General features: G+C 41.1%; 1 protein-coding gene across 3 annotated transcripts in view; it reads right to left on the reverse strand.

Annotated features, from left to right (window-relative positions):
• The window catches only part of TENM2 (teneurin transmembrane protein 2), a 921,151-nt gene that overhangs the window by 260,545 nt on the left and 632,640 nt on the right, over positions 1 to 27,966 (reverse strand). For all 3 annotated transcript variants that reach the window (XM_038772468.1, XM_038772467.1, XM_038772466.1), the window contains exon 4: positions 3,238 to 3,472. In XM_038772468.1, coding sequence (XP_038628396.1) covers positions 3,238 to 3,472 — 235 coding nt within the window. The remainder of the gene's footprint in view (positions 1 to 3,237; positions 3,473 to 27,966) is intronic.

The raw sequence follows: 27,966 nt of genomic DNA on the forward strand, positions 1-27,966 counted from the left end.
AACGTGGATTCAAGGTGGGAGGAGAGTATTTTTTTTCAATTTCCACTTCTCAAATGTAGCATATGTAGTGAGGGGCCCCATGATCATTATATCAAATTATGACACTCTAGAGGTCACATACTGCATTGGATTAATCAATAGCTCTATCTAGTATGGAGATAGGTTTGGTAATCATCTTCAATGAAAAGATCATCTACCACCCCTACACTATCTCTCTAATGGACAAAGAAATAGCTAAAACAAACCCACAGATTTTCAGTTTGATAGTTAATGTAAGCTTCAGTCTACTAGGATCTGAAATGCCAAGAAACAGGGAAAGGGGGTGGATGGATTCCCTTTATGGAGAAGTGAAAAAAAATCAAACCCAATAATGATGATTATTAGAACTAAAGTTTTTTTTTTCCCATTACTGAGTTTTGTATATCAGCTGATATTTACAGTAAGCTTAGTTTTGGTAACAACACAGATCTGAGAAGCAGCGAGGCTTAGTGGATAAGAGAAAGGGCCTGGGAGTTTGAAGGTCACTGGCTCTAATTCCAGTTCTGTCACATGCCTGCTGTGTTACTTTGGGCAAGTCACTTACTTCTCTGGGGCTCAGTTACCTCATCTCTAAAATGTGGATTAAGAGTGTGAGCCCTGTGTGGGACAGGGACTGTGTCCAACCTAACTTGTATCTACCCCAGAGCTTAGAACAGTGCTTGGCACATGGTAAACCCTTAAAAAGTGCCATAATGACAATTACTTTTTTGTTCACATGAATTATTTGATTAAAGAGTAACCAGACATGGTTTTTTCTGCTTTTTTTTCTGTGCTTTTGGCAACTGTCCTTTGGTCTCTTGTTCCCCTCTAGCCTCTGGCTTCCTGGATTATCTAGTCTCTAGCTCCCCTCTTCCAAAAATACCAGCTAGAACATCTACATCTAACCCTTGAAGAGGTGCCAGGTATTTAACAGACTCCATGGACTTCTCATTTAACTAGCTCCTTCAGAAAACCAGGAAAACACTCAATCCCAAAACAATGGTTGTTCACTGAAATGAAATACTCTGGCAAGCCACACTGCTATTAATTCTGAACAAAAGGGAAATGGAGAAGGGAGGTTGCTTCTACTGAGGGTCTGACCTAAATCCAGTGTAGATTTGTGTTTGGAAGAAGCTGTCTGATAGCCTGTATGGGTGCGTGTTCAGTAAGACAGGGAGTTGATAAATTGCTTCTTTCCCTTGGGCCTCAGAGCCCACATGGTTACACACATCTCTCCATTTAGCCTTTTACAGGTTTGGCCTGATTAATGCAGTATCTTCTAGCTTTAGCCACCCTCCCAGTTTCTCCCCATTTAGAAACTTTCAGCTTGGAAACACATCCTGACTTTTATAAAACAGCCTGTATGGCAAGCTAGGAGACAATGACTATATGCCCTCGGATCCATTGCCCCCAACTAGAATTCCATGCTTATATGTTGTAGTGCACTGCAACAAGAATAGCATGCCCACTTTCAGACTAGCAACTCTGCAAGAACAACTCTGGACCAAGTGGATAATTTTGCCAGTGAAGGAACTCACCTCTATTCCCACCATTTGCCACTCGGCAAATCTGGTCTTTACTGACTAATAGGCAGTGGCAGGCAAAGAAACCCGAAGTCCTGCACCCTGGAGTACCTGGAGATGAGGTACTGAGGATGCATTAAGAGCCAGTGAACTCACACCTAAGAATGGTCCTATGCTACCAGTCTGAGGTTCTAATTTTGAATCAGGGAGCATGGTCACGGGGGCTGAAAATCTGGAATCAAGTGGTCACCAGAGGAAGAGTTAAAGCAAGATAAAGAAATGAAATATTTTCAACTTCTTTTCCACCTGCAGAAGTGCCGCATCCTTTTGTGTGTGTGTGTGTGTGTGTGTGTGTGTGTGTGTGTGTGTGTTTGTTTTTATATATTATAGTGTGCCTCACAGGCATCAAGCTGTTAGTGTGTGCAGCAGGGATTAAAGTGAGACAGTATGTTGGGTGAAATATAAATTAAAATTATACTTCTGTCAGTCTTGTTTCTCAAGGTCTCCCCAAACACTTCATTTCAAATGAGTCTTCATTTATTACTTCAGGAAAGGCCAAATGCATAATTTATCAGTAGCTCTCAGTCAATATACCCTTATAAGTAAGTTTCCCATGAGTTTTTCAGTAAAAATATGTTATGCTAATTCTATTAGCTTGGTACACAAGAGTGATCTAGAAGAATAAACAAGCATTAAAGGAAGACACTTGTGAACAAAGAAATGTCTATCACCCCTTCATCAAGGGTCAATTTACTAAGGGAAAAAGCAAATAAAAAGCTAAAAGAATCAAGGTAGTATGGTGTTCTCCAATTAGCTTCACTTTGTACAATTACACATGCTTTTTATACTGAGCATGGCTGTTCTTCCTTGTGGCACTTCTGGGGCCTTATCAATCAATAGTACTTATTGAGCACTTTGTGCAAAGGACTGTACTAAGCACTTGGGAGAGTACAACACAACAGAATTAGCAAACATGTTCCCTGCCCATAACGAGGTTACCAATGAGAATTTAAGCAAATGAGTGAATGCGTGATGGGTGATTTATGGGATCTAAGCAATTGATAATTATTACCACTAATATTTGTTAAGGGTTTACTATGTGCCAAACATTGTAATAATAATAATAATAATAATAATAATAATGGCATTTGTTAAGTGCTTACTATGTGCCGAGCACTGTTCTAAGAGTTGGGGGGGGGGATACAAGGTAATCAGGTTGTCCCACATGGGGCTCACAGTCTTAATCCCCATTATACAGATGAGGTAACTGAGGCACAGAGAAGTTAAGTGGCTTGCCCAAAGTCACTCAGCTGACAAGTGGGAGAGCTGGGATTAGAACCCATGACCTCTAACTCCCACTCCCAAGCCTGGGCTCTTTCCACTGAGCTATAGGGGAGAAACAATACAATCAGTTCAGACAGCCTTTGTCCCACATGTGGCCCCCCAATCTAAGGGGGAGAGAGAACAGATATTTAATTCCCACTTTTCAAATCACATAGAAGTTAAGTGACCTATCCAAGGTCATACAGAAGTTAAGTGGTGGAGCCGGGATTAGAACTCATGTCTCCTGACTCCCAGTTCAGTGCTCTTTCTACTAGACCACACTGCTTCCCAGCCTCTCACTGTGGGACTGCAAAATCTTCCGAACCCTGGTATTTTGCACGCAAACCTGGGCTGGAATTTTCGGGTGATGTACCTGGTTTCCAGTGGCACATTGCTATTGAGGACCCAACTGTCCTGAAGCTGGACGGATTCAGGGGTCGTGGCCAGGTCATTCGGAGCGGGAGCTGGTGCGTGGATCTGGTTCCTCCGGTTGGTCAGCGAGTTCCTGTTGAGGGAGTTGGCAGAGGAGTGGTGGTGGGACAACGTGTGGTTGTGGGGAGGTGGAAGAGGCGGCCTCAGAGTTGACTGGCTATGGTGGTTTGGTGGGCCTACAGAAGTGGAAGGAAAAAAAAAAAACCAGCCATCAGTGCTGTATTACAATTTCTTCAACAGATTTAGAGACCGGTAGCATTGTCTTTGTACCCTAGAGAGAAGAGTTAAGGCAAAATGAGAAAGACTAAAAGTCTCTACTTTTTCTGATGACTGCATTTTACAGAGTAGAGGGAAGATTACAAAAAGAATCACAAGTAAATTAGGAATAAATAAAATGCCTTAACCCACATTAATTTGTAAGCTTCAAGTAAAGAATAATTAGAAGTTACATTACCAAAGCTGTGCTCATGTGGGTTTGTCAGTGGAATTAAAGTGATTTTTATGCTAAATGAATACCACAGTGAGAGACATCGCAGGGGAAAAATTTACAGCCAGACTGATTTGTGTCCACATGGAACAAGAAAATAATGCAACATTCTGCATCCCTCCGATTTCTCTCTGAGTTGTGAGCCCGCCTCCCAAACACACACACACACACACACACACACACACACATACACACACAACACCTGCCCCCTGTTGGAGAAGCAGAATGTGGTGCAATGAAGATGACAACCCAAAGCTCAGTGGTTTTTGAAACTAGGTAGATTTTTTTCAAATGTACACTTCCAAAATTCCATCTCACTAGTGCCCTTCTTTAAATATCATCAGCCAATTTTTTCCCCTAAATCAAGGATAAACTCACCAAGAAGAAATGTCTCATTTTAAAATGATAAAATATGAAAACTGAAGGCATCAAGTCCCAGTAATTCTCATGGCAACAATCTACAAATCTACAGGACACTGAAACTGATTGAAATTGGAGGACGTGATGCCTGTGTGCCGCAAAGTCCCTTAGGAATTGTTTTTTAAAATGGATGCTGACATTACTTTTAATTTGCTTGTCCTCTGAGAAAGTTTTTTGAGAAGCCTCCAATCAGAGCTGGCAGCTCACCAGGTGTGGGCCGTCTTGTCACTTTGCCCTGCCAACTTCTAAAACCCTTAGTTCCTGCTGTCCTGGCTTTGAGAAGTTAGCTCAAGTCATTTAAGCAAGCGATTAGACACACATTTCAATGACTTGTCTCTTCATGTGGTCAGACTGCATCTCCAAAGGTGCAAACCTAAATTGGGAAACTTCCCCACAAACCTTCCCAGGAAATCACAACACTTAAGGAAGACACTGTGATTAGATAAAATCCATGGACAGAAAATGTCAGTAAATTTGTTTTCCAAGTTTGCACGTCAGCACTGAAAGTACCTTCTGGAATGTTTTTCTGCAGAAAAACAAAGATGAACTAAGAAAGTGCTAATAGACAATCCTGTATACTTATAAGTTGGTCTTATTTTCATTCAATTGTATTTATTGAGTGCTTACTGTGTGCAGAGCACTGTACTAAGCGCTTTATTTTAAGTATACAACGAAAGATGCACTGCAATAGATTCAGAACTCTAGCTTTATTTTGCCTGAATCTGTAGCCTTATTATGCTAGGGCAGCATTCGTAACCCTTTCTAGATTCTCTGATATTGTTCCGTGATAAATTATACTTTATCACTCTATTAATGCATGCTTAGCCTACATTTGTAGAAAGAAGGAAAAGAAAGAAATGATTTAAGCAGTGTGGTCCTAGTGGAAAGAGCTTGGATATGGAAGTCGGAAAACCTGGGTTCTAATCCTGGCTCTGTCACTTGTCTGCTGGGTTAGCATGGGCAAGTCACTTAATTTCTCTGTGCCTCAGTTACCTCATCTGTAAAATGGGGATTAAGATTCTGAGCTGCATATGGGTAATGGACTGTTTCCAACCTGAGTAGCTTGTATCTATCCCAGTTCTTAGTAGAGTGCCTAGCACATAGTAAGCACTTAACTACCATAAAAACAAAACAACAACAACAAAATAAAACCTCCTCTGTTCCTCAGTTACCTCATTGGTAAAATGGGAGTAAGACTGAGTCCTATGTGGGACTGGGATTGTGTCTAACATGATTCCCTTATATCTACTCTAGCAAATAGAACTGTGCTTGACACTGGTAAATGCCTATCAAATAGAATAATGATAATAATAATAATAACAGTAATGATAATCCTTGCAAGAAGATTTCAAACAACTTAATTTCAGTAAATGAATACCTTCAACCTTTCTGCTCCCTTCTCCCCACTCTCCCCCTTCCCAGGCCAGAGAGAAGGGCATTATCATTCCATGAGTTAGTTGGAGAGACTCATCCAACATGTAGAAGAGTTGGCTGAGGCTACCCAGGGTGAGTCAGTGGCAAAAATGAGAAAAAGAATCCATAAGCATTGATTTCCCCTCTTCAGACCACACACCCTCCTAATGTGCATTGGGGCTATGTGAGATTAGTTTTACTAAATAGATGCTATGCTCATACTGTGCCTTGCCTCCAATGCACCTCAAGTTAATTTCTTAATGGTGCTTATAACAAATCGCACACATTTCCAAAAACATCCTGAACCCCAGACGTTTTTTTTTTTTTTAATGGTATTTATTAAGCACCTATGTGCCAGGCACTGTAATAAGCAGCAGGGTAGATACAAGCTAATCAGGTTGGACACAGTCCCTGTCCCCCATAAGGCTCACAATCTTAATCCCCGTTTTACAGATGAGGTAACTGAGGCACAAAGAAGTGACGTGACTTGCCCAAAGTCACAGCAGACAAGTAGCGGAGTTGGGTTTAGAACCCAGGCCCTCCCACTTCCTGGCCTGGGCTCCAACCTCTAGGCCACACGGCTTCTTAGCAGGAGGATTTTTTTTATGGTATTTGTTAAGTGCTTACCATGTGCAAAGCACTGCTCTAAGCGCTGGGGGGATACAGGGTGATCAGGTTGTCCCACGTGGGGCTCACAGTCTTAATCCCCATTTTATAGATGAGGGAACTGAGGCACAGAGAAGTGAAGTGACTTGCCCAAAGTCACACAGCTGTCAATTGGCAGAGCCGGGATTTGAACCCACGACCTCTGACTTCAAAGCCCATGCTCTTTCCACTGAGCCACGCTGCTTCACTTCTCCTAGTTCCTGTTTACTCAACCTGAAAAGGAATTAGGAATTTTGTCCTGTTACTTCAGTATCAAGACAAAACCTTTGGGCTCAGCCTTGGCAGGTACAGACCCAATGGCCCAGGAATCCTCCCAGTTGCTTCCCAGACCCGCTGAAGAAGAATCTGGGGTGTTCCAGTCACTCTACCTTGAAGCATCCTGGACTCCAGGCACTACTCTGAGGATCCAGGCACCAAATGAGTAGAATAATAATAATAATAATAATAATAATAATAATAATAATAATAATAATAATGATAATAACGGTATTTGTTAAGCACGTACTACGTGTCAAAGCAAGGACTGTTTTAAGCACTGGGATAGATACAAACTAATCAGGCTGGACAAAGTTCATATCCTACATGGACTCACAGTCTTAATCCCCATTTTATAGTTGAGGTAACTGGGGCCCAGAGAAGCGAAGTGACTTGTCCAAGGTCACACATCAGACAAGTACAGGAGTTGGGATTAGAACCCAGGTCCTTCTGACACTCAAACCCATGCTTTGTCCACCAGGCCATGCTGTTTCTAGTTTGGTGCTGGAAGAATGTTCTCAATCAGGAAGATATTTATTGATATCTGGCTACCTGGGGTGAACACTTTTTTGTGGCTCTAGAAACATTTATTTACCTTCCATTGTACTTTACCAAGTATTGTTGTTTCTCAAGCTCCTAGAACTGTGCTCTGCACATAGCAAGTGCTCAATACATCCAATTGAATGATTGACACCACTCAAGCACTGGACTGGCACTAGTAGCTGGAGTTTTAGATTCACCTTGCCAGATTATCTTCTCAACAAGAGGAATTTTCTACTAGAAAAATCCTCTCAAAAAATGCATTTGTCTCAGGTTGTCCCACATTTCCTATGCTTTTTATGGATGGTTTTGCATGACCAAACTTACCCTGATGGTCTATGCAAGGGGAACAAGGCATAGGGCTTTTATTGCTGTGAAGTGGAAATCAAATGAGGTGAGATTTCTTTCATGAACTCTATGTATTTTAATGTGTTAGAACACGGGCAGATTCTCTTTCATTTTCTCCCAAAATGCTTCTTGGCCTCAGGGGATATTGGGAGAGGTGAGGGAAGAGGAGGAGGAGTAGGAGGAGAAGAGAGCATCATTTTCATTATAAAAAAAAAGGAATCTGGTTATGGGCAAGTAAGGATGCTAATAAAAATGTAAAATTAATGCCTTACAGCACCACTACTGTCTTTCCCAGATGGCTGTTCATGGTTATCAGAAGCATCACATATGGGAAGGGGTGGCAAACTTTTGCGTGATTTATTGTGAGGCTGGTGGATTTTTCAGATGAAACTGCAAGGCTACTTTAGGAGATTCTGATCAGGATTTTTAAAATATATTGCCTTTATTCAAAAATGCTTCCATCTCTAGTCTCATATCTCAGTTGTTCAAAGAGTTAGCTGGACATGAAGATTTCCCAGTTGAAATTGGAAGTTTCAATGTGGCAGAGCATCTTACACTCTATCAACAGCTCAATCCCCTATCAATTCCTCAACCCTGCCATGAGTAAGGCCTTAAATCCACAACAAAATAGAAACAAAATAGAAATGACTCCGCTTAATTAAAAAGGTACCAACACTTTTACTTAAGTTCACCAAATTTACTCAGTTTCATTTGTGTACTTGCAATGAATGGTTCTTAAGGTTGCATAAAAATGAAATCTCAAAATAATGTAGTGCAACTTTAACAACTATGTTAAAGAAGTGATTCGCAAATGTGAACAGGAGGGATGAAAGGGAAAATGATTGAGGCAAGAAAGAGAGGGGAAAGGAGATGGAGAGAAAATAAAAAAATACAGAAAAAGAAATACTTGGAGAGAAAAAGAAAAACGGGAAGGAAACTTCTATCTTCTCCAAAGTTCTCCGTCGGCTAGACTTCTCTTACCTATCTCTTATATTCTCTTGTTAAATCCCAACCCGTGCTCTTCACTCCACTCAAGTAAACCTCTTAACTGGTTTCCAGTACAGACTCTCCCATCTCTGATACATTGCTCATGTCTTTCCCATGCCTAGAATACCTTCCATGCCTCAGCTTTACTAAATCACATCCCTCCCATCCTTCAGAGCCCTTCTAAGAAGTCATTTTCTCTGGCATGTATTCTCTGGTTAATTCCCCCACTCTTCTATAGTTGGTATTCATTTGAGTCTATTATTTATATCTATTTCTTCACTTTGAATTATGGTATTTTCTTTTATTTATGTCCTCTGCTTTCCTCATTAGATTATAACCACCTTGAGAGTATGGATAATGGTTTTTTGTTTTTTAATGGTATTTGTTAAGTGACTACTTTGTGTCAAGCACTGAAGTAAGCATTAAGAATAATCAAATTGGATACAGTTCTGTCTCACATAGGGATCACAGTCTAAGTGTTTTTTATTTCTTTGGACTTTTCTCTAAGCATCTACTGTGGTCTTCAGAATAAACACTGTAGCTACTGATAGAAGAGGCCAAAAAACAAACAGAAGTTGGCAAGGAGGACATAAAGACAATAGAGTGAAAAGAAGGAAGGTGCAAGAGAACAGGAATTAAAGAGAGACAGGATGCAAGAAAGAAGTGGAAACTGGCATGTTTTGGATACAGCATATGTAGTAGGAGAAAGAAAATGACTGTGTGCCTTTGTCAGAGAAACTGTGGACAGTGGCAGGAGTGGGAGGGAGGAGAGACTATGTGTGTTGCTGAGAAGAAGAGCCTGTAGGTGTGTTTTTCCTGAATTTTAGGATTTTTTTATGGAAATTGTTCAGTGCTTACTATGTGCCAGACACCACCAAACACTGGGGTAGGTACAAGATCTCAGGTTGGACACAATTCATGTCCCACATGGGGCTCACAATCTTAATCTCCATTTTATAGATGTGATAACAGACAAAGAGAAGCAAAGTATGCAAGATAGACTGTGAGCCCATTGTTGGGTAGGGACCATCTCTATCTGTTACCAATTTGTACTGCCCAAGCGCTTAGTACAGTGCTCTGCACAAAGTAAGCATTCAATAAATACGATTGAATGAATGAATGAATGGATTTACCTAAACTCACACGGCAGACAAGTGGTGGAGCCAGGACTAGAATCCAGGCCCCCAACTCCCACGCCCACATTCTTTCAACTAGAGTGTAACCCCTACGTGATACAGGGACTCTTTCCAATTTGATTATTTTTCATGCTTAGTTCAGTGCCTGACACAAAGTAGGCACTTAACAAGTACCACTAAAAAAACAAAAGCCATTATCCCTACTCTCAAGGTGGTTATAATCTAATGAGGGAAATAGAGGACGTAAATAAAAGAAAATACCATAGTTCAGAGTGAAGGAATACTTGAAATTTGAAAGAGTTGAAATTTCTATTGTAATTTCCCTAGTGATTAGTACAAAGTTTTGCAAATAGTAGGTGTGCAGTAAATACTATAGGTGCTGATTATCCCTATTCTGAAGCTCAGATTTTGGGACTTCCACAACTTGGGAACTTAACCTCCTGGTTTGGCTAAACAACAGTGTCCGAGTTGCTTTCTCAAAGAAAAAACTCCCTGTGCTCGGGACCTGCTCTTTGAAAAATGGGAACAGAATATTACCTTCGTGGAACGTTATGCTGCGACACGCTTTGCTTTCTTGCTGCAAATCTTGCAGTTCCTACAGCTGCTAGAATTTGGTACTAAAAGTAGTAACCAGAATTATTACATTGGCCTAAAGTCATTGTTTATAATATATCTTTCTGAATTGCCAATTGCAGCAGATTAATACTTCAAAAAGAATAAGTTCCTCTTTGTTCATAGAGGTAACCCGAATGCTTACTACAAGCTAATATCTGAGCTTAAAAAGTGGAATCTGTAGGCTGTTAACCTGGGCAGGCTGTACTTGATCATAGAAATATAAATTCATGTGAGTTTAATCAATTAATGGTATTTATTGAGCCTTTACTTTCTGTAAAGCACCATACAGAGTGCTTAGGAGAGTACAGTATAATATTGTTGGCAATGAGATATAATGTACTCCACCAAGGCTTTTTCCTTGGGCAACCCAAGTGTTGGCGCTGCTCAATAACCCCAAATCAAGATCAGCCTGCTGTTGGGTAGGGACCGTCTCTATATGTTGCCAACTTGTACTTCCCAAGCGCTTAGTACAGTGCTCTGCACACAGTAAGTGCTCAATAAATAAGATTGAATGAATGAATCAATGTTGGCCACCGTTTTGGTGCTCCTACACAGACTCTGAGACCCACATGGGATAGGGATTGTATCAGACCTGGTTATCTAGTAACCACCCAGTACTTAGTAGGGTGTTTGGCACTATACCCCAGAAATTAAGAAATACCATTATTATAGTTACTATAATTATTACTGTTGTATAGGTTAAATGCTTACTTGTTATCATATTCCTTAATTCATATCTTCTATGCCAACTGGCACCAGATTTGAGATTTTGACAAACCCACATATCAACTGAAACCCAGAATGAGAGCCGCCAGAATGGTGGACTCTGATGATCTTCATATGCCTCAGCTAGAGCGTAGGCAACACCTTCTCATAGGAGAAAAAAACACCAAAAGTTCTAGTCAACTTTTAGCTACTCAAGTGAATGCATTTAAGGGTGGATATTTCTTGTTCTGAGATTGCTCTGAAAGATGTTTCTTCAGTTTTGCCAGGTCCCACTTCAGTGAGCAAAATAAAGCTGAAGGAAACTGAGGCAGTGACAAACTGCACTCAAATGCATGGGTAAATAGAACATCACACAATCAGAACATAACCCCCAAATTTAGAAGTAATCATCCCAGAGAAACCCCAGAGCACACACTTCACCCATTTTTTTGAATCACAGAAGAGAACCATTTGAGGAACGGGAAGCAACCTCCTCCTACCTCCAGGTTTGGTGACTTGCAAAGATTTCCTCTAACTATAAGCTTGTCCTCTAACAATCAGTAGCATTTATTGAGCACTTACTCTGTGCAGAAGACTGTACTGAGTGCATGGGAGACTGCAAAAGAATTAGCTGATAAATTTCCTGCTAATAACGAGTTTACAGTCCAGACATGCCCTCTACATTGTAAGCTCCTTGTAGGCAGGGAACATGTCTACCAACTGTGCTGTATTGTACTCTCCCAAGCCCTTAGTTCAGTGCTCTGTTTACAGTGATTCAGTAAGTACATTAACTGATAGACTGCAATCCTGCTGGAATCAAGAAAATTAGGCCTGAGCCAAGCAGAAATGCAGTGCAATCTCTTTCCCACGTCAAAATGCCTTTCCAAAAGACCTTCCCAAGAACACCTCATTTTGCTACATCTGATTCTTGTGTCACCTAACAGCATGATAGAGAAGGAACAATCAGATCTGAAAGATATGGAGACATTATACAAACTCACTCTCAGTATCAGGTTATTCTAGAGACATCTCCGATTGCACATGCCTTATGCTTGCAACTAGATTGATAGATTGTGTATTTCCCTCTGAGGCAACTCAGGAAGACACTTCTCTACCACAGGGTCTGGTCTTTCTGCTACCCCAGCACCTATAAAATAGCTTGGTCCCCAAATAAATGTAAACATACAAATAAACATAAAACTTGTAACGAGCCCTCAGATCATTTCAGTGGACACACCCATACATCCCTTGTAGCGTCACTGATGCTAGACTGTGGGCTCCTGTGGGCAGGGATCAAGTCTTCCAACTCTGTTGTTTTGTACTCTCCCAAGCACCTAGTTTGTGCACAAACAGTGCTCAATGAACACCATTGATTGATGGGTTGCTGAGATGTTTGAACTATTAGAAATGCTGGAAATACTTCTCAAGTTCTGCATCTGACACATTCCAGCCTTTCTGTATTTTTCAATCACATTTCAAAGGTGAAAAGGTGAATGAGCTATTAGCCCCCAACTCCTGTCAAAGCATTCTCTGTATGTGCAGTACTCAGATGCAACAGGGGAAAAGTGAGGTGGAGTAGAGGATTTGCTTTCCAGTTTACTGAATTTCATCAGCTCTCATTGTGCTTATATTGTATCTGTCCCAGGGCTCAATACTGTGCTTGGTAAGTACTTAACAAATACCACAATTACTACAAACCAAACTGCTTTAGAAGGGAGGGGCACGGTACAAACACTTCTACTATGAGAGAGTACAGGAACGGAAGCAGAGAGTTTTTCTTACATTTCAGGAAGAAAAATATAGGAGTTTCCAGTGTCTTGGATGTCACACATACTGACTTCCCAGCTTTAGGCAGTTCCACTTATAGACCCAGACATCTCCTTCCCAAGGGAATGGAACCTCGCTTAGTACAGTGCTCTGCACACAATAAGCAGTCAATAAATACGATTGAATTAATGAACAGGGATGCTAACTACCTAAGGTACAGTTTGAGTAAACTATGAATTTGCCTAGATACCCCTATCTGATCGTCCTCCACCCACTTGAAGGGGTTGATTTATGACCTGCTAATGAGCTACGTCCTCTGAAGATCACTTGAAGCAGGAGCCAAGCATTTGAGTGGGTAATTTCCATTATGCAGGTATGCCGCTCTGCTCAGCTTTTTCAGATGGGGAGAGGAACGGAGCCCTTGCCTAGTGGCCGGGAAGGGTTAAAACCTGAACCCACTGTCTTTGAAATTGTCCTCCCCATTTATATAGTGTTCCCAGCTGTTGTCTTCCAAGACCAGAGGGAACAATTGTCAGATAAACAGGTGGTACCTCAAAATGGCACTAATCCTTTGCTGAACACTTCCCAAGCCAGGTAGGTGGATTTCCAAACACAAAAAGGTTTTAGGGGAAGCCCTGAAACCCAGGGTCCGGTCATTTTATCACCATCCCGGAATAATTCCCAGGGGGAGGTGTAGCGGTAAGCATTTGGGAGGATTCAGCCGCACAAAGAAAGCTGTTCCAATTCAGCTCTGAGAGGAACAACAGCTCCACCCCCTGCCCTCCCCCATCCCTGGATTTACCCCTCTTCAGACTACTCCCTAATTAGTCGAAGGCAGGTGCCAAATCTCCAACTGGTCCAGCCTGCCTCGGCCTGCAATTCCTAGGTCTTTTCCTTTACTCAGTCTGTAAGCTCCCAGTGGGGCGGGAATGTGGCTAGCTTGTTTTCTACACCTCCCAGTTCATCACTGGGCAACTGACAGGCACTTAATCACTTCTTTGGATGACAAGGAAGATGATGAGAGTGTCCCACTGAGTTTAAATGACACCCTTGCGGCACCATCCCAGATAGCTTCAGCCAACTATAAGGCTTTTGGGAGATGATGTGATTTTTTTGAGTGTGAGTGTGTGTATTGTATTTGTTTAGCCTGACTACAGGCCAAGCATTATACTAAGCTCTGGGGTAGATATAAGATAATCAGGTCAGGCACAGTTCCTGTCCCACATGGTGTTCACAGTCTGAGGAAGAAAAAACAGCTACTCAATCCCCCTATACGGATGAGGAAATGGAAGCATGAGAATTTAAGTTAGTGGTTCAAGGCAGGCAAATGGTGGAACCAGGATTAGAACCCAGGCCTCCTGACTTCCAGTCCTGTGTTCTTTCCACTAGGTCAGCCTGCTGGTCTTTTGTGAAAGTCAGGAGTTCTATCATTCATGGCTTGAGAGGGACCTTTGAAAGGGATAAACACCACAGAGGATCCTCCTGGGTAATTCAGGGTCCTGTTTTGGTGACAGTGCTGGAAAGCCTTTGAAAAGGTGATCCCTGAGGTGGCAGAAACTTCCAGAACAGATCCTGAGGTAGCCCAACTCTCTTAAAGCTGGAAAAAGTTAGGCCCCAAGCCAACAAGAGGCAGCTCCAGAGCCATTTGGCTGGAGATCCTGGCCCATATATATTTTTTTCAAATGGGAGATCATTAGCTGGGTGGTTTGAGAATCTGATCATGTTCTATAAGGTCCATCGGGGAACCTGGAAATTGCCACAGTGATGTAAGAGTGACCGTAATGGGAGCCGAGAGCTATTCCAGCTCATTCTGAAAACCAGCCAGGCATCCAGACACATCCAATCTGAGGGAAGAGGCTGTGCATTCAGGTGCAGGCAGTAACTCCCCTCAGGGCATGATTCCAACACTGTTTAGGGTTTCACCTAACCCACTACACATGGGCGAGCAGCCACATGCAGTATGTAGAAAAAAGAGACTCCAGTCACAGGTGCCTGAAGGTTATACATCACTTGAATGGTGGAGGAGGTTCGCTCAGCTCATTATCCACTGTCCAAAACTGTCTGGAAATTATCATTTTATATCAATCCCAAGCTCGTTAACTGCTGTCCTAGAGACAAAGTCTTGCAAAGTGGACCACTCAAAATACTTGAGAGTAACCCTGTCAGAGAGGAGATTTTATTGCAAAGTTAGATCTGATCACTGCCTATCTGAGCATTTCAATAAATCTACATTACCCAAGGTGTTCCAGCATCCTCTGGGGAAAGGAAGCCTATCAGTGGAAAGTAATGATTTTTCATTTTGCAATTGCCCTAAGGATCTTTACAATGCTATTAAGACCCATGCTCTCCCTGTTGAGAAGTTTAGCAGTGAAATTATTAATATACCTAGGTGATATGTTGATTGTTGCTCGCTAACAGGAAATACTTTCTTGGTTATTTGAGCTTCATTATCACCTTCCCCATGAAGAGGATTGCATCAAAAATTTAAACTCCCCTTATTCCAGATCACATATTGCTTTTCCAGAACCTATTGTGAAATACACTGCCCAAAATGCGGTGATTTCCCTGCCAGTGAAAGGAAATGCAATTTTAAAAGATCAGGCTATTTTTTCAGGAAGAACACCCTGGAATTTTCTTCCATCAGAATTCCTTCTGAAACTCTTTAATCAGCTTCTCCTTGAGCTGTTAGTTTCTTCTCTGTGCCCTTCACAATGCTGCCTCTTGAAATGAGAGAGAGGATCAAAACAATAAAGAAATAGTTTGATTTTGGATTGAGCCTCCAAAGAATAGAATGACAGGTAGGAACTCTGATCTAACACCATCCATTAATTCGAAGAATGAATGAAATACACCAGGTAAATGGGAAGGAGGAAGGGAAGCTTCCCACTTCAAAGCTCAGCAGCGGCCAGAATTATTCACTATCTTGGTGACCTTTACCCCAAATCTCTTATGGTACAGGTCTTATAGGGCAACAAAGCAGAAAGTTTCCCAATACCATAGAAACAAAAGTCAGATGAATGTCAGACCCAGGATTGCATCTCGTTTCATGTCAAATGACACCTGGTGTAAGATGATGTATATGTCAGGTTGGCGCAGACATTCCAGAAATACGCTTTCATTTTAAAAATCAGTGCATGTAATTTTGTTCAGGAGGAACCAGACATTTGCTGGTTTTCCTGGGGAAACAAAAAGCTACCCGGATTGCATGGTGGGGGTGGGGAGGTCCACTTTCCATTAGAAGCTTTTCATTTTGTTGTTAATTGCTTATTGGTATCTTGGGTTAGTTGTTTAGAGCTGTTTTTATCTCCCAAGTAAAGCTGACTGGTTCCCTCATGGAGCTTATTGGCTCTTCTCACTAGTACCATATGAACTGAGAACAGAAGGATCCAGGCTGCTAAACCAAGATAGATTGAAAAAACAAAACAAAACAAAAAACTAAACTAAAAAGGTGCCAGAATGCAAACAAGGTTTCAAAAGACCAGAAGCTGCAAGAATCTAACACTGCACTGCAGGTCTGCATTCTGGTCACATGAAGAGAATTCTATGTTAGTCTTCTCTGCTTTTGCTGTTAAGCAAAATATTGGAAAAGATCCCATCATCATTCTGATGCTTTCTCATTCTCAGAGATGCATGGGACTGGAGTTTCAGGATCTCTAGTATGCACATACCTGACCACTAAAGATGTGATTTAAAAGCAGAACAGTCAAGGTTCCCAGGGTAAATCATTCCAAGTTTTCCAACATCGATAAGGCAAATTTTATCTGGGCCAATCATATGGTCTGGATTATCCCTAACTCTTTGTCCTTCTACAAAATACATGGAATGAGCACAAAACCAAAAAGGAACACTTCTGCACCCCAGCATAAATGACCATCATCACACAGTTAAGGAGTAAAATGGCTAGATGGGCAAATTATCTCTAAGAATTATGATTTGATATGAAATGCAGAGTAAGCTCCTGGTTGGCAGTGAATGTGTCAGCCTACTCTGTGGTATTGTACTCTCCCAAGCCTGTAGTACAGTGCTCTGCACATAGTAAGCACTCAATAATTACCATTGATTGATTGATGGTATTGTCGCTCCCTCTAGACTGTAAGCTCTTTGTGGGCAGGGAATATGTCTGCTATTTATTTGTGTTGTACTATCCCAAGTGCTTTGTACAGTGCTCAATAAACAGTAAGTACTCAATAAATATGATGGACTGATTGATAGACCTGTCACCCCCTCTAGACTGTAAGCTCCTTATGGGCAGGGAACCTGCCTACTAACTTTATTATATTGGCCTAGTAGATAGAGCATGGCCTTGGGAGTCAGAAGGACTTGTGTTCTAATCCCAGCTCTGCCACTTGTCTGCTGTGTGATCTTTGGCAAGTCACAACTTCTCTGAGCCTCAGTCACTTCATCAGTAAAGTGGGTATGAAAACTGTGTGCCCCATGTGGGATGGGGACTGTGTTCAACCTGATTCTCTTGTATCCAATCCAGTGCTTAGTACAGTACCTGACACATAGGAAGTACTTAACAAATACCACACTTACTATTACACAGTGGAACCTCCCCACCAAACTAGCTCTCTTCCTCCCTTCAAAGCCCTATTGTGAGCTCACCTCCTCCAGGAGGCCTTCCCAGACTGAGCCCCCCCTTTTCCTCTCCTCCTCCTCCTCCCTTCCCCATCATCCCCCCACCCTACCCCCTTTCCCTCCCCACAGCACTTGTGTATATTTGTACATATTTATTACTCTATTTTATTAATGATGTGTTTATAGCTATAATTCTATTTATTCTGATGGTATTTACACCTTTCTACTTGTTATGTTTGTTGTCTGTTTCCCCCTTCTAGACCGTGAGCCCTGTTGTTGGGTAGAGACCATCTCCATATGTTGCTGATTTGTACTTCTCAAGCACTTAGTACAGTGCTCTGCACTCAGTAAGCGCCCAATAAATACGATTGAATGAATGAATGAATGAATTATTACTCTCCGAAGCATTTGGTACAGTGGTCTGCAACCAGTAAGTGCTCAATGAATACAACTGAATGATTGATTGATCACCCAATGCAGATGAGGATTTTGGGTGGTCATTCAAACACTTGAAACTAGACACTATGGCCACCCACTCCAGACCATCATCAGGAAATGAGCTTTGAGAATGTGTGAGAAGAAGTAAGAGACAAAAGAAGGGACTGCAGTCCAGTAATTAGAACCTAGGAGTCTGAGAGAATAATAAATGTGGTATTTGTTAACTGCTTACTATATGCCAAGCATTATTATAAGTTCTGAGGTAGGGTCAAATTGGACAGGTCATAGTCCCTGTACCCCAGGGACTCACAGTCTACTTCTAGACGGTGAGCCCGTTTCTAGACTGTGAGCCCATTGTTGGGTAGGGACCGTCTCTATATGTTGATGATTTGTACTTCCCAAGTGCTTAATACAGTGCTCTGCACACATTAAGTGCTCAATAAATACTGTCGAATGAATGAATGAATGAAGGTAGGAAGGAGAAAGGGTTTTTAATCCCCATTTTACAGATGAGGCAACTGAGGCATCGATAAGTTAAGTAACTTGCCTAAGGTCACACAGCAGTCGAGTGACTTTGATAAGTAACAAATGGCAGGCAAGTCGTACTAACCGAAGACTTTGCCAAGCACTGAAACTCAACTCAACACTTTTAGATGGGCATTGAATGGCGTCATTATTTTTCTATTTATATGTTGCCCTTGGTAAAATCTCAAAGAGCTCCAACAAAATGATATAATGCAAGACTTGTGAGCCCCACATTAAGATAGAGCTCTATGTGGACTGTAGCAGACAGGTTGCTTCCCAACATCCACTTGCTAACTACAACCAAATGTGATCTCTGAAGGCATAATGTGATGGTTTGTTCTAGTAAAGTGTGTAAACATAGCTCATAATAATAATAATAATAATAATAGCATTTATTAAGCACTTACTATGTGCAAAGCACTGTTCTAAGTGCTGGGGAGGTTAAAAGGTGATCAGGTTTGGCCCACAGGGGACTCACAATCTTCATCCTCATTTTACAGATGAGGTAACTGAGGCACAGAGAAGTGAAGTGACTTGCCCAAAGCCACACAGCTGACAATTGGTGGATCTGGGATTTGAACCCATGACCTCTGACTTCAAAGTCCAGGCTCTTTCCACTAAGTCATGCTGCTTCTCTGCTCATGACCATACACTTGGAAAAAGGAATTAAACAACCAGGACCTTCATTTACTGTTTCCACAATGGAATTAGTAGAGGATCCATTAGAATATTTATTGTTGTTTACTCAAATTGTAAATATTTTTACATTTCTTTCCCTTGTTAGAATGTAAGCTACTTGTGGACAAGGAACATGAAAATCAATCAATAGTATTCACTGAGCGCTTACTGTGGTAGAACACTCTGCTATGTTCTTGGTAGAGCACAACACTACAGAGTTGGTAGGCATGTTCATTTCCTTCCAACAGAGAGCTTACAATTTAAAGTAACATGTCAGTTCTTTATTCTATACTAAGGAAGTATCTAGTATAGTATACCCCACCAAGTGGAAGCTCAATATCTTCTATTAATACTATTACTACTTCTAGAGTGGCACTCCAAACAGTTATTTATCCAGTCACCTAAGATGGATGGTAATTTATGTGGGACGACGAGGGCAGAAAGAAAATTGATTTATTTACTTCAGTATGTATCACCATTCGGGGTGGACCCTAGGGAATGCTGAGTACTGATTAGTATATTGAAAGAAAAGTTGATAGTGGCTGACAGACGCCCAAAAGATAACTTTCCAATGGCTACCGGATAACATCCCTTTCATTTTAATTTATTTCAGTAGCTGTTCTTTCTACGTGTTAAAGAAGCAAGATCTGCTTCAAACAAACCATCCCAAAGGTGACTTCTTTAGACCTAACACTACTGATTGGCCATGCTGAAAAGGCAGGTAAGGCAGAGGACTCCCAAGTTGCTGTTGTTATTTTGACGGAGCACCAGAAACTTGGAAGCTTAAGTACCTTTGGAGGTTATCAGTTTTGAGAGCTTTATTTTACTATGGATGAGATTATCCCTTAGAGTTTTATCTCACACATAAGACATAAATTGGGGCTCTCAAACATACAGTACTGCAAAATACTCAGGTTTGCATATTATTAATTCCAGAGATGAGAACAGTTTTCCTCAGCCTTATCTAAACAGGCTAATTTATAACCCTGTCAGGTACAGGTATGTGTATCTTGGTTTCCAAAGTTTGTTACTAACCTACCATTTAAAACACACTTCATAGCACAAAGCAAATGGAAAGGAATATTAATTATTCTCCAGTGAGAGAAACGATCATTTTAGATTTATTTATGTTTTCAAAGGAGTGAAATGTTCACCATGGGTCTTTCATGTGCAAGTAGAGAGAATGGTACACTGTGGACTACAGCGATGCGAAGAAATAGTATATTGTGCTCAAATTTCTTATGGCTATTTCCTTAGAAAGATCAGATTCAGAATTCATTTCTCATCTGCTGGGAGAAGGTTCAGTATGGAAGGGGCACGGTAAAGTGGGCAGCAGTTACCTCCGGTGAACTATCCGCAGATGTATAAAGGAGTAAAACATCTGGAGAAGTAAAATGAGAATGGACTCATGGACCATTAAAGATAGTTAACTACCTCAGTTGGCCCAGATTGTGGAATTGTTGTCTATCTGCGCAGCTAGGCATGAAGTGAACATCATAATGCCATCCCTATGAATAATGCCAATACCCTCTATTTAGACATCCTCTAATTATAACACAAGTAGATCAAAACAACAGAGGAACCACGAATTGCACTGGTAAAACAGTCAAGTGTGCTTATTTTGAAAGACTTTTTTCAGGTCGATTACATAAGTGGTATGCTTCCTTAGGAAAGGAAAAAAAAGACATTTAAATTTACTTCAAGGTGATGGCAGAAACTGCCATCTTGTAGAGGAACTGGGAGCTTATCAATATAAAAAAATCAATCTTTGAGGTCTGCCATTCAAAAATTTCATGAAACACAAGATGAGTATGAGGAAATGTCTAGAATTATTTTAAGAAATATTAAATCAGGATCTGCAGCTTCTCAGGCAGAGAAAGCAGAGCTATTCTCCATGGAAAAGAGAGAAAATCAACTTCAAAACCCGAAAGTCTGTACCAAACATATTTACCATATCGTATAAAAACAGCTTGGAATAAAAATCAGAACAAACATCTGCATAATATTCCTATAGGCATGTAACTAGTAGTTTCCGTATTTCAGTTTGTTTAAATATTGTTTGTTAAAAGCTTAGGGATATATACCAAGCTGTTCAGAAAATTTCACAATGGAAAGAAAACAAAGTGGCTTGCTACTAAAAGTTCCCGAGTTTTCCTCTGAGACAGCCCAATTCATAACCTTTGTGAAACATTAATAGTATTACATTATTCATCAGCAGTATGCCTATTAGTGTGGTAGAAAACAAATTACATGGACTTCATGATCTACCACATTTCCCAACTGCATCCAAAGGTTGTTTTCCCAATTGGAAGTGATTCCGGAGGAAGAGGGAATCTCCTGATCCCTTATCAATACTTCGGAGACTCGGTGGTGCTAATGGCAGGAGGAAAAATGACACCCTGAAATCTCCTAAAGCATTTAGCACAGTGCTCTGCACCAAGTATGTGCTCAATAAATATGACTGCTTCATTGGACAGAGAATATATATAATTTTAAAGGAAAAAATTAAGGAATTCAGAGGTGCACCTGGATTCAAATCTGTCTGGCCTCCGAGGTAAACTCTCCCAGTAGGAAGGTAGAGGAAGACTGAGGCAAACATCTGGAGTGAAGTATTCTTATTTTTCACACAGGATTAAAGCCCTAGCCTATTTTTCACCTTAAATTCACTGATGAATTATCAGAAAAACAGTCAAGGGTCCCTTCAGTTGGTCCCTGCTTTGCAGTTGGGAACACAACCCTAAAAATGGATGAATCAGTCTAGTGCTCTGCGCACAGTGAGCGCTCAATAAATACGATTGAATGAATGAATGAAAGAGGCAGCGAAGGTTTTTTCGCTTCACGTGGTAATGTACTTAAGGAGTGATTCAATAGAGACAGACCCAGATTTTTGCTGATCAATCAATCAACCAAACAGTGGTATTTACTGAGCACTTACTTTATACAGAACACTCTACTAAATGCTCGGGAGAGTATAATGCAAAAATTTTACCATCTAGTGTGGGCTGCATTTCAGTGCCTGCCATTAAAATCTGCCCTGATTCCTGATCAGAGCCATGAACTCTCCTAGATTTGCAGGTGGGAGAGAAGAAAGGGTGGCTGAGTTGGAAGAACATAGGCTAAGTACAGGGGGTGAGGTGATTTCAGATGAGGATGGTCAGGGCAAGGAAGAGAACCAGGGGAGAGGAGAAGATGCTGAGGAAAGGGTACCTGCAGGAGGCCTCGATCAATAACGAGACACACAGTGAATGTGTCTTTCCTTCCTGATCCCAGGGTTCATGCAGTTGGCCCCTAAAGCAAAACCACTCAATTGGGTCAGGGGGAAAGTCAGAGTTAGGTTGGGATGCTTCTTCCCAGCCTCTGTTGTCCCTCCCCCTGCCTTCGCCACTCATTCCTCCCACTACTGCTTCAGTTGAATTTCAGTGTCTTTTCTGACCTCTTCATCCCTTCTTCTTTCTACTTGCTTCTGACTTTTCTCTCCCTAAGGACTGAAATATGAAAAAGAGGAATCACACACCGAAAACCATACTGAAGAGGAGAACTGGACAGGCTGAATACCTTTTTTTTTTTTCCCCTATCACAATTTCTCAGGGCACCAACAAAATAGAATGCAAATACATTCTGTTCCGCTCTATTTTACTTCAAAGCCTGATCTTTCCTTACCTCTTTCACTGCATAGGAGAGGGAGCAGATCTCTCTTTTTCTTTTCCTGCCTCTCTTATTAGGTTTTATGCTTTTGCAGTTTCCCCTTTATCTTTTGTCCCTGTCCATCTCCATCCATCTTCCAGTGTCACAGTTGCCACGAGGCCCCTGAATATTTTGGCCTTTTCTGGGGATACACTTGCCTAGCCTGTCAAGATAGTGGAATGTCTTTTTCATGTTTCATTTTGGCAAATTAGAGGAAGCAAAATAAACATAAACTCTCCACCTCCTCAACATGTCTGTACAAATGCAATGCAGAAATTTAGTAAGGAAAGGTACATTTTCCCTTAGTAGTTTCTGCTGCATGGTGTTCACTTTGTCAGGCACAAAAAGATGGTGCTCTGGCATCAGTTGCAGATGAGGTAACCCAAGAGAAGATTCCTGTATTCTGAGGGCTTCAAAGATAACATAAGGGCCCAGGATAGGTTGGCAAACACAAAGATGGAAAGGAGATATTATCTTAGGATTTACTCAGTGGAATTCTGTTGCCCAAAGGGATGTGTTATTTCTCATTATCTTTTCTCTCCTGGGCCTGTTCTCCTTTCTTTAGTCTCTAGGGCACTCCTTTCTTTGTGTTACATCACTGGCTAAATGGGCAAAAGCAACTTGTCATTTTTCAGGTTTGCTTTCCAATGAAAACATTCAAAATGGACAATCTTCAGGAGGAGATGCGGGATACACAGCACTGAACAGTATTGACATATCAGATGTCAACTCTGCCGCCACAACTCTGATGTGACTTTGGGGAAGTTATGTGACCTCTCTGTGAGACAAAGTACTTTAACTCTTATAACAGATAACTGTAAAATCTCACCCTTGTCTAAAAACCCAGGAACCATCAGGCTGACAGTGTATGAAAAATCTGGATTCCTCTACCTTAGTCCAGCTAGCATCCTACCAATGCCCAATTTAAAGGTCAGGATTAAACCCATTTATCTCTAGGAATCATGTTGATAGGTTTTTCATAAATCACTAGAGACTAGTGCATTAGATATGGTACAAAAGGTAACGTAACCTAATGGAAATAACAAAGGACTGGGAGTCAGAAGACCTGGGTTCAAATACCAGCTCTGTCACTGACCTGCTGTGAGACCGAACGAAAATCATTTACCTCACCTCTTTATCAGTTTCTTCATCTATAAAATAGGGATAAAATATCTGCTCTCCCTACCTCTTAGACTGTGGGAGAGGTACTGTGTTCCACTTCTGATCACTGACTTTAAGGACACAATCAGCTCTCTCCCCACTACCTACCTACTCTAGTCTTTCAATTCACCAAACTTATACTCTTCTTCATTCTTCTCAAACTAACAAACTTGCTGCCGTTTTCTTGTCTCTCCTGACTCCAATTTCTTGCTCACGTCTGCCTTCCTGAGTTTCAGTTCAGGAACTCTCTCTCCCTTCACATCCGTCAGACCATTGGTCTTCCCATCTTCAATGCCCAATGCCCTCTGAAATTAGATCTCCTCCAGGAGGCCTTTCCCCATGGATTCCTAACCTACCCATTTTTTTATCTCCCCATCTGCCATTTCAGCACTTCCATTCATTCATTCATTCAATCAGATTTATTGAGTGCCTACTTTGTGCAGGGCACTGTACTAAGCGCTTGGGAAGTACAAGTTGGCAACATATAGAGACGGTCCCTTCCCAATAACGGCCTCACAGTCTAGAAGGGGGAGACAGACAACAAAACGAAACATGTAGACAGGTGTCAGAATTGTCAGAACAAATAGAATTAAAGCTACATGCACATCATTAACAAAATAAATAGAATAGTAAATATGTACAAGTAAAATAAATAGAGTAATAAATCTGTATAAATATATACAAGTGCTGTGGGGAGGGGAAGGAGGTAGGGTGGGGGGGATGGGAAGGAGGAGAGGAAAAGGGGGGCTCAGTCTGGGAAGGCCTCTTGGAGGATGTGAGCTCTCAGTAGGGCTTTGAAGGGAGGAAGAGAGCTAGCTTGGTGGAAAAATATGGAATGCTTCACGAATTTGCGTGTCATCCTAAGCACTTAAGAATTCACATACCTTCTTAGTACTTAGGTACATGTATTCATCCTCTATTACTTCCTCCTATCTGTAATTTATTTTAGTGTCTATCCCAAACAGTGCACTGTCCACATTAGGCACTCTCAGTAAATACTATTAGTTTGATTATTTTTATTCATTCATTCATTCATTCATTCAATCGTATTTATTGAGCGCTTACTGTGTGCAGAGCACTGTACTAAGTGCTTGGGAAGTACAAGTTGGCAACATATAGAGACAGTCCCTACCCAACAGCGGGGTCACAGTCTAGAAGGGACAGACAGACAACAAATCATCTATTTTAGGATTTAGCATTGATTATCTATCATAATTATCTGAATTATATTATATTATATTTTATTATTATTATCTAAATGTCGTGACTAGTCAGTGATTCCAGTAACAAATCTGCAGCCCCTGTGATCAAAAAGGTGGGAAGAACTTTCAGTGAAGTTTAGACAGATTCACTGCCTTACTAGAGAAACAGCTGAGGGAAAATACAACTTACATATCTTTCTTAGATTCCACCTTGCATCTACTGCCAATCAATCCACATAGGATTTAGACATTCAAATATAGATTTGTAGCAACTAACGTACTACGAAAGGGCCAATAAATAAGTTTAGAATTAAACATCCAGACCCATTTCCTACAATAATGCTTCCACTTACAAATGCTCAATATGAGCTATGATAAAGATCAGCAGAACATTCTTTTTTTCTCCTTGTGTTTCATTTCTCACCTACTATTGGACTTTCCTGTGGAAAAAAGTCATACTTCTATTTTTAGAATGCTTGTGGAATTTAAGCTAAAACACTTCAGCGGATGCCCCAGACAGAAAGTGAAGTGATATAGAATTGAGCTCTTCTGCAGCAAAAGTTGTCACCATTTCAAAAACTATTAATCTACAATACCTTAAAATGCCTTAGATTTTCCTCCTAACCCCAGTCAGTTGCAGTGTTGACTAATCCTGCTATTACTAAAACAATTAGGAATGTGTACTGTTTCCCCGACACTCATGAACAGTGTCTTCGGAAAACAGTGCCCCTGACGCATTTCCCCATAAAATCAATTACTTTTAAGGCAGCAAACTCTCTCAGCACCCTAGGAACAGTGGACAAAACATCTGTATGTTCCAGGGAAATCTCCAGGTCATTAAAAACGTTTACATTACTACACTGCTCTTCCTTTTTGGCATGAGGTGCACATATCTTTGATATAACAAAGAGGTTTAATTCCAACCTTGTTAACAGTAGTCATAATGGCAGGCAATGTGCAAATCAGGTAACTACTACTCCACCCAGGAAATTTTCACCTATGCAGAGCTGGGAACTGAGATTTCCAAATCTGATCTAATCTCAAACATTAAAAGCATATGTGAATTCTCACCTAAATTATGTCTTTGATATCATAATTAAGGGAAGAAGCTGTATTTCAGATGGTGAACGGTGAATCTGCAAAACTACTGTTAATCTGTTTCCATAGCATTCATTTTCTTACAGTTGCTTGTAGATAACATTTTCATCATAGGCAGTTTAAAAGTTTCTCTTGTGGTCTTTACTCAGTCAATTGCATTTATTGAGTGCTTATTTTGTGTAGAACACTGTACTAAGCGCTTGGGAGAATACAGTCTAACAATAAACAGACACATTCCCTGCCCAAGATGAGCTTACAGTCTGGACGGGGAGACAGATATTAACATAAATAAATGAATTGTAGGTGTTTACATAAATGCTGTGGGGCTGGGAGGAGGGGGATGAATAAAGGGAACAAGTCAGGGCTACGCAAAAGGGAGTGGTAGTCTTTACAGCCCAAGTCTAGGTTATGTTTAGAATACCAAAAAATATACAAGTACTAAACATTTTCTATAAAGACCAGACAGATTACTTATTTTCTTTGTTGGAGGAATTCCTCCTTCTTCTCTTGTGGAATAGCAGCTGGAATCAAAGCACAGCTAACTCCTCTAAGAACCTGCTCAGAAACTGGGGTGCCCATGGCTTGTTGTCCACTACATGCAAAGACAACCATGCTTTCGCTCTTATGATTTGCTTGCTCCTAATGAGCACTTTGGGAGAAGCATTAACTCTTTCCAGCTAAATCAATCAATCAATCGTATTTATTGAGCACTTACTGTGTGCAGAGCACTGTACTAAGCGCTTGGGAAGTACAAGTTGGCAACATATAGAGACGGTCCCTACCCAACAGTGGGCTCACAGTCTAGAAGGGGGAGACAGAGAACAAAACAAAACATATTAACAAAATAAAATAAATAGTTCTGTACCCACACGAGTTTACAGTCTAGAGGGAGGACTCAATCAATCAGTCAATCAATCGTATTTATTGAGCGCTTACTGAAAGTAAGTAGCTAAAAAGGGGCTACTTAATTCAGCACACTAAGGCCATAACTTCCCAGAGCAAATGTAACAAAGATTGAAAATAAGTACCTGCATTTTCCTAGTCAAAGGAACAGTATCTGACTTAACCAAATGGGACTGGGGGGAATCATTACCAGCATTTCTGTCACACTGAAGAATGGCAGGACTCCATAGCATTAGTCATCACCTCAAATCCCTCCCACCATTCTTTCACAAATTTCTTGAAAGAGTTGTCCAGCTCTTCTCCTCAAATTCTCTCCCGGACTCCCTCCAATCTGACTTCTGCCCTCTTTGTTCTACTGAAACTGCCCTCTTAATGATCTCCTTCTTGCAAATCCAGTGACCTCTACTTCATCCTAATCTTCCTTGACTTCTCAGCTGCTTTGAACAATGTCGACCACCTCCTTCTCTTGGAAACATTATCCACCCTTGGCTTTACTGACTGTCCTCTCTTGGTTCTCCTCGTATTTCTCTGGCCATTCATTCTCAGCCACTTTAATGTGTTCCTCCTCTCTCGCCCAACCCTTAAAGTGTGGGAGTCCCTCTATACTCAGTTCTGAGTCCCCTTCTATTCTCCATCTACTCTCACTTCTTTGGGGAACTCATTCATTCCCATGACTTCAACTACACTCTCTATGAAGATGCTTCCCAAATCTACATCTCCAGCCCTAATCTCTCCTTCTATGCAGTCTTGCATTTCATCCTGCCTTCAAGACACCTCAAACTTTAACATGTCCAAAACAGAACTGATTTTTCCACCCAAACCCTGTCCTCCCTCTAACTTTCCCATCACTGTAGACAGTACTATCATCCTTCCCCTCCTCCCCCTCCCCATCCCTCCCGCCTTACCTCCTTCCCCTCCCCACAGCACCTGTATATACGTATATATGTTTGTACATATTTATTACTCTATTTTATTTGTACATATTTATTCTATTTATTTTATTTTGTGAATATGTTTTGTTTTGTTGTCTGTCTCCCCCTTCTAGACTGTGAGCCCGCTGTTGG

Source organism: Tachyglossus aculeatus, chromosome X1 (genome assembly GCF_015852505.1).
Source record: "Tachyglossus aculeatus isolate mTacAcu1 chromosome X1, mTacAcu1.pri, whole genome shotgun sequence".
In the NCBI taxonomy this organism is placed as follows: domain Eukaryota; kingdom Metazoa; phylum Chordata; class Mammalia; order Monotremata; family Tachyglossidae; genus Tachyglossus; species Tachyglossus aculeatus.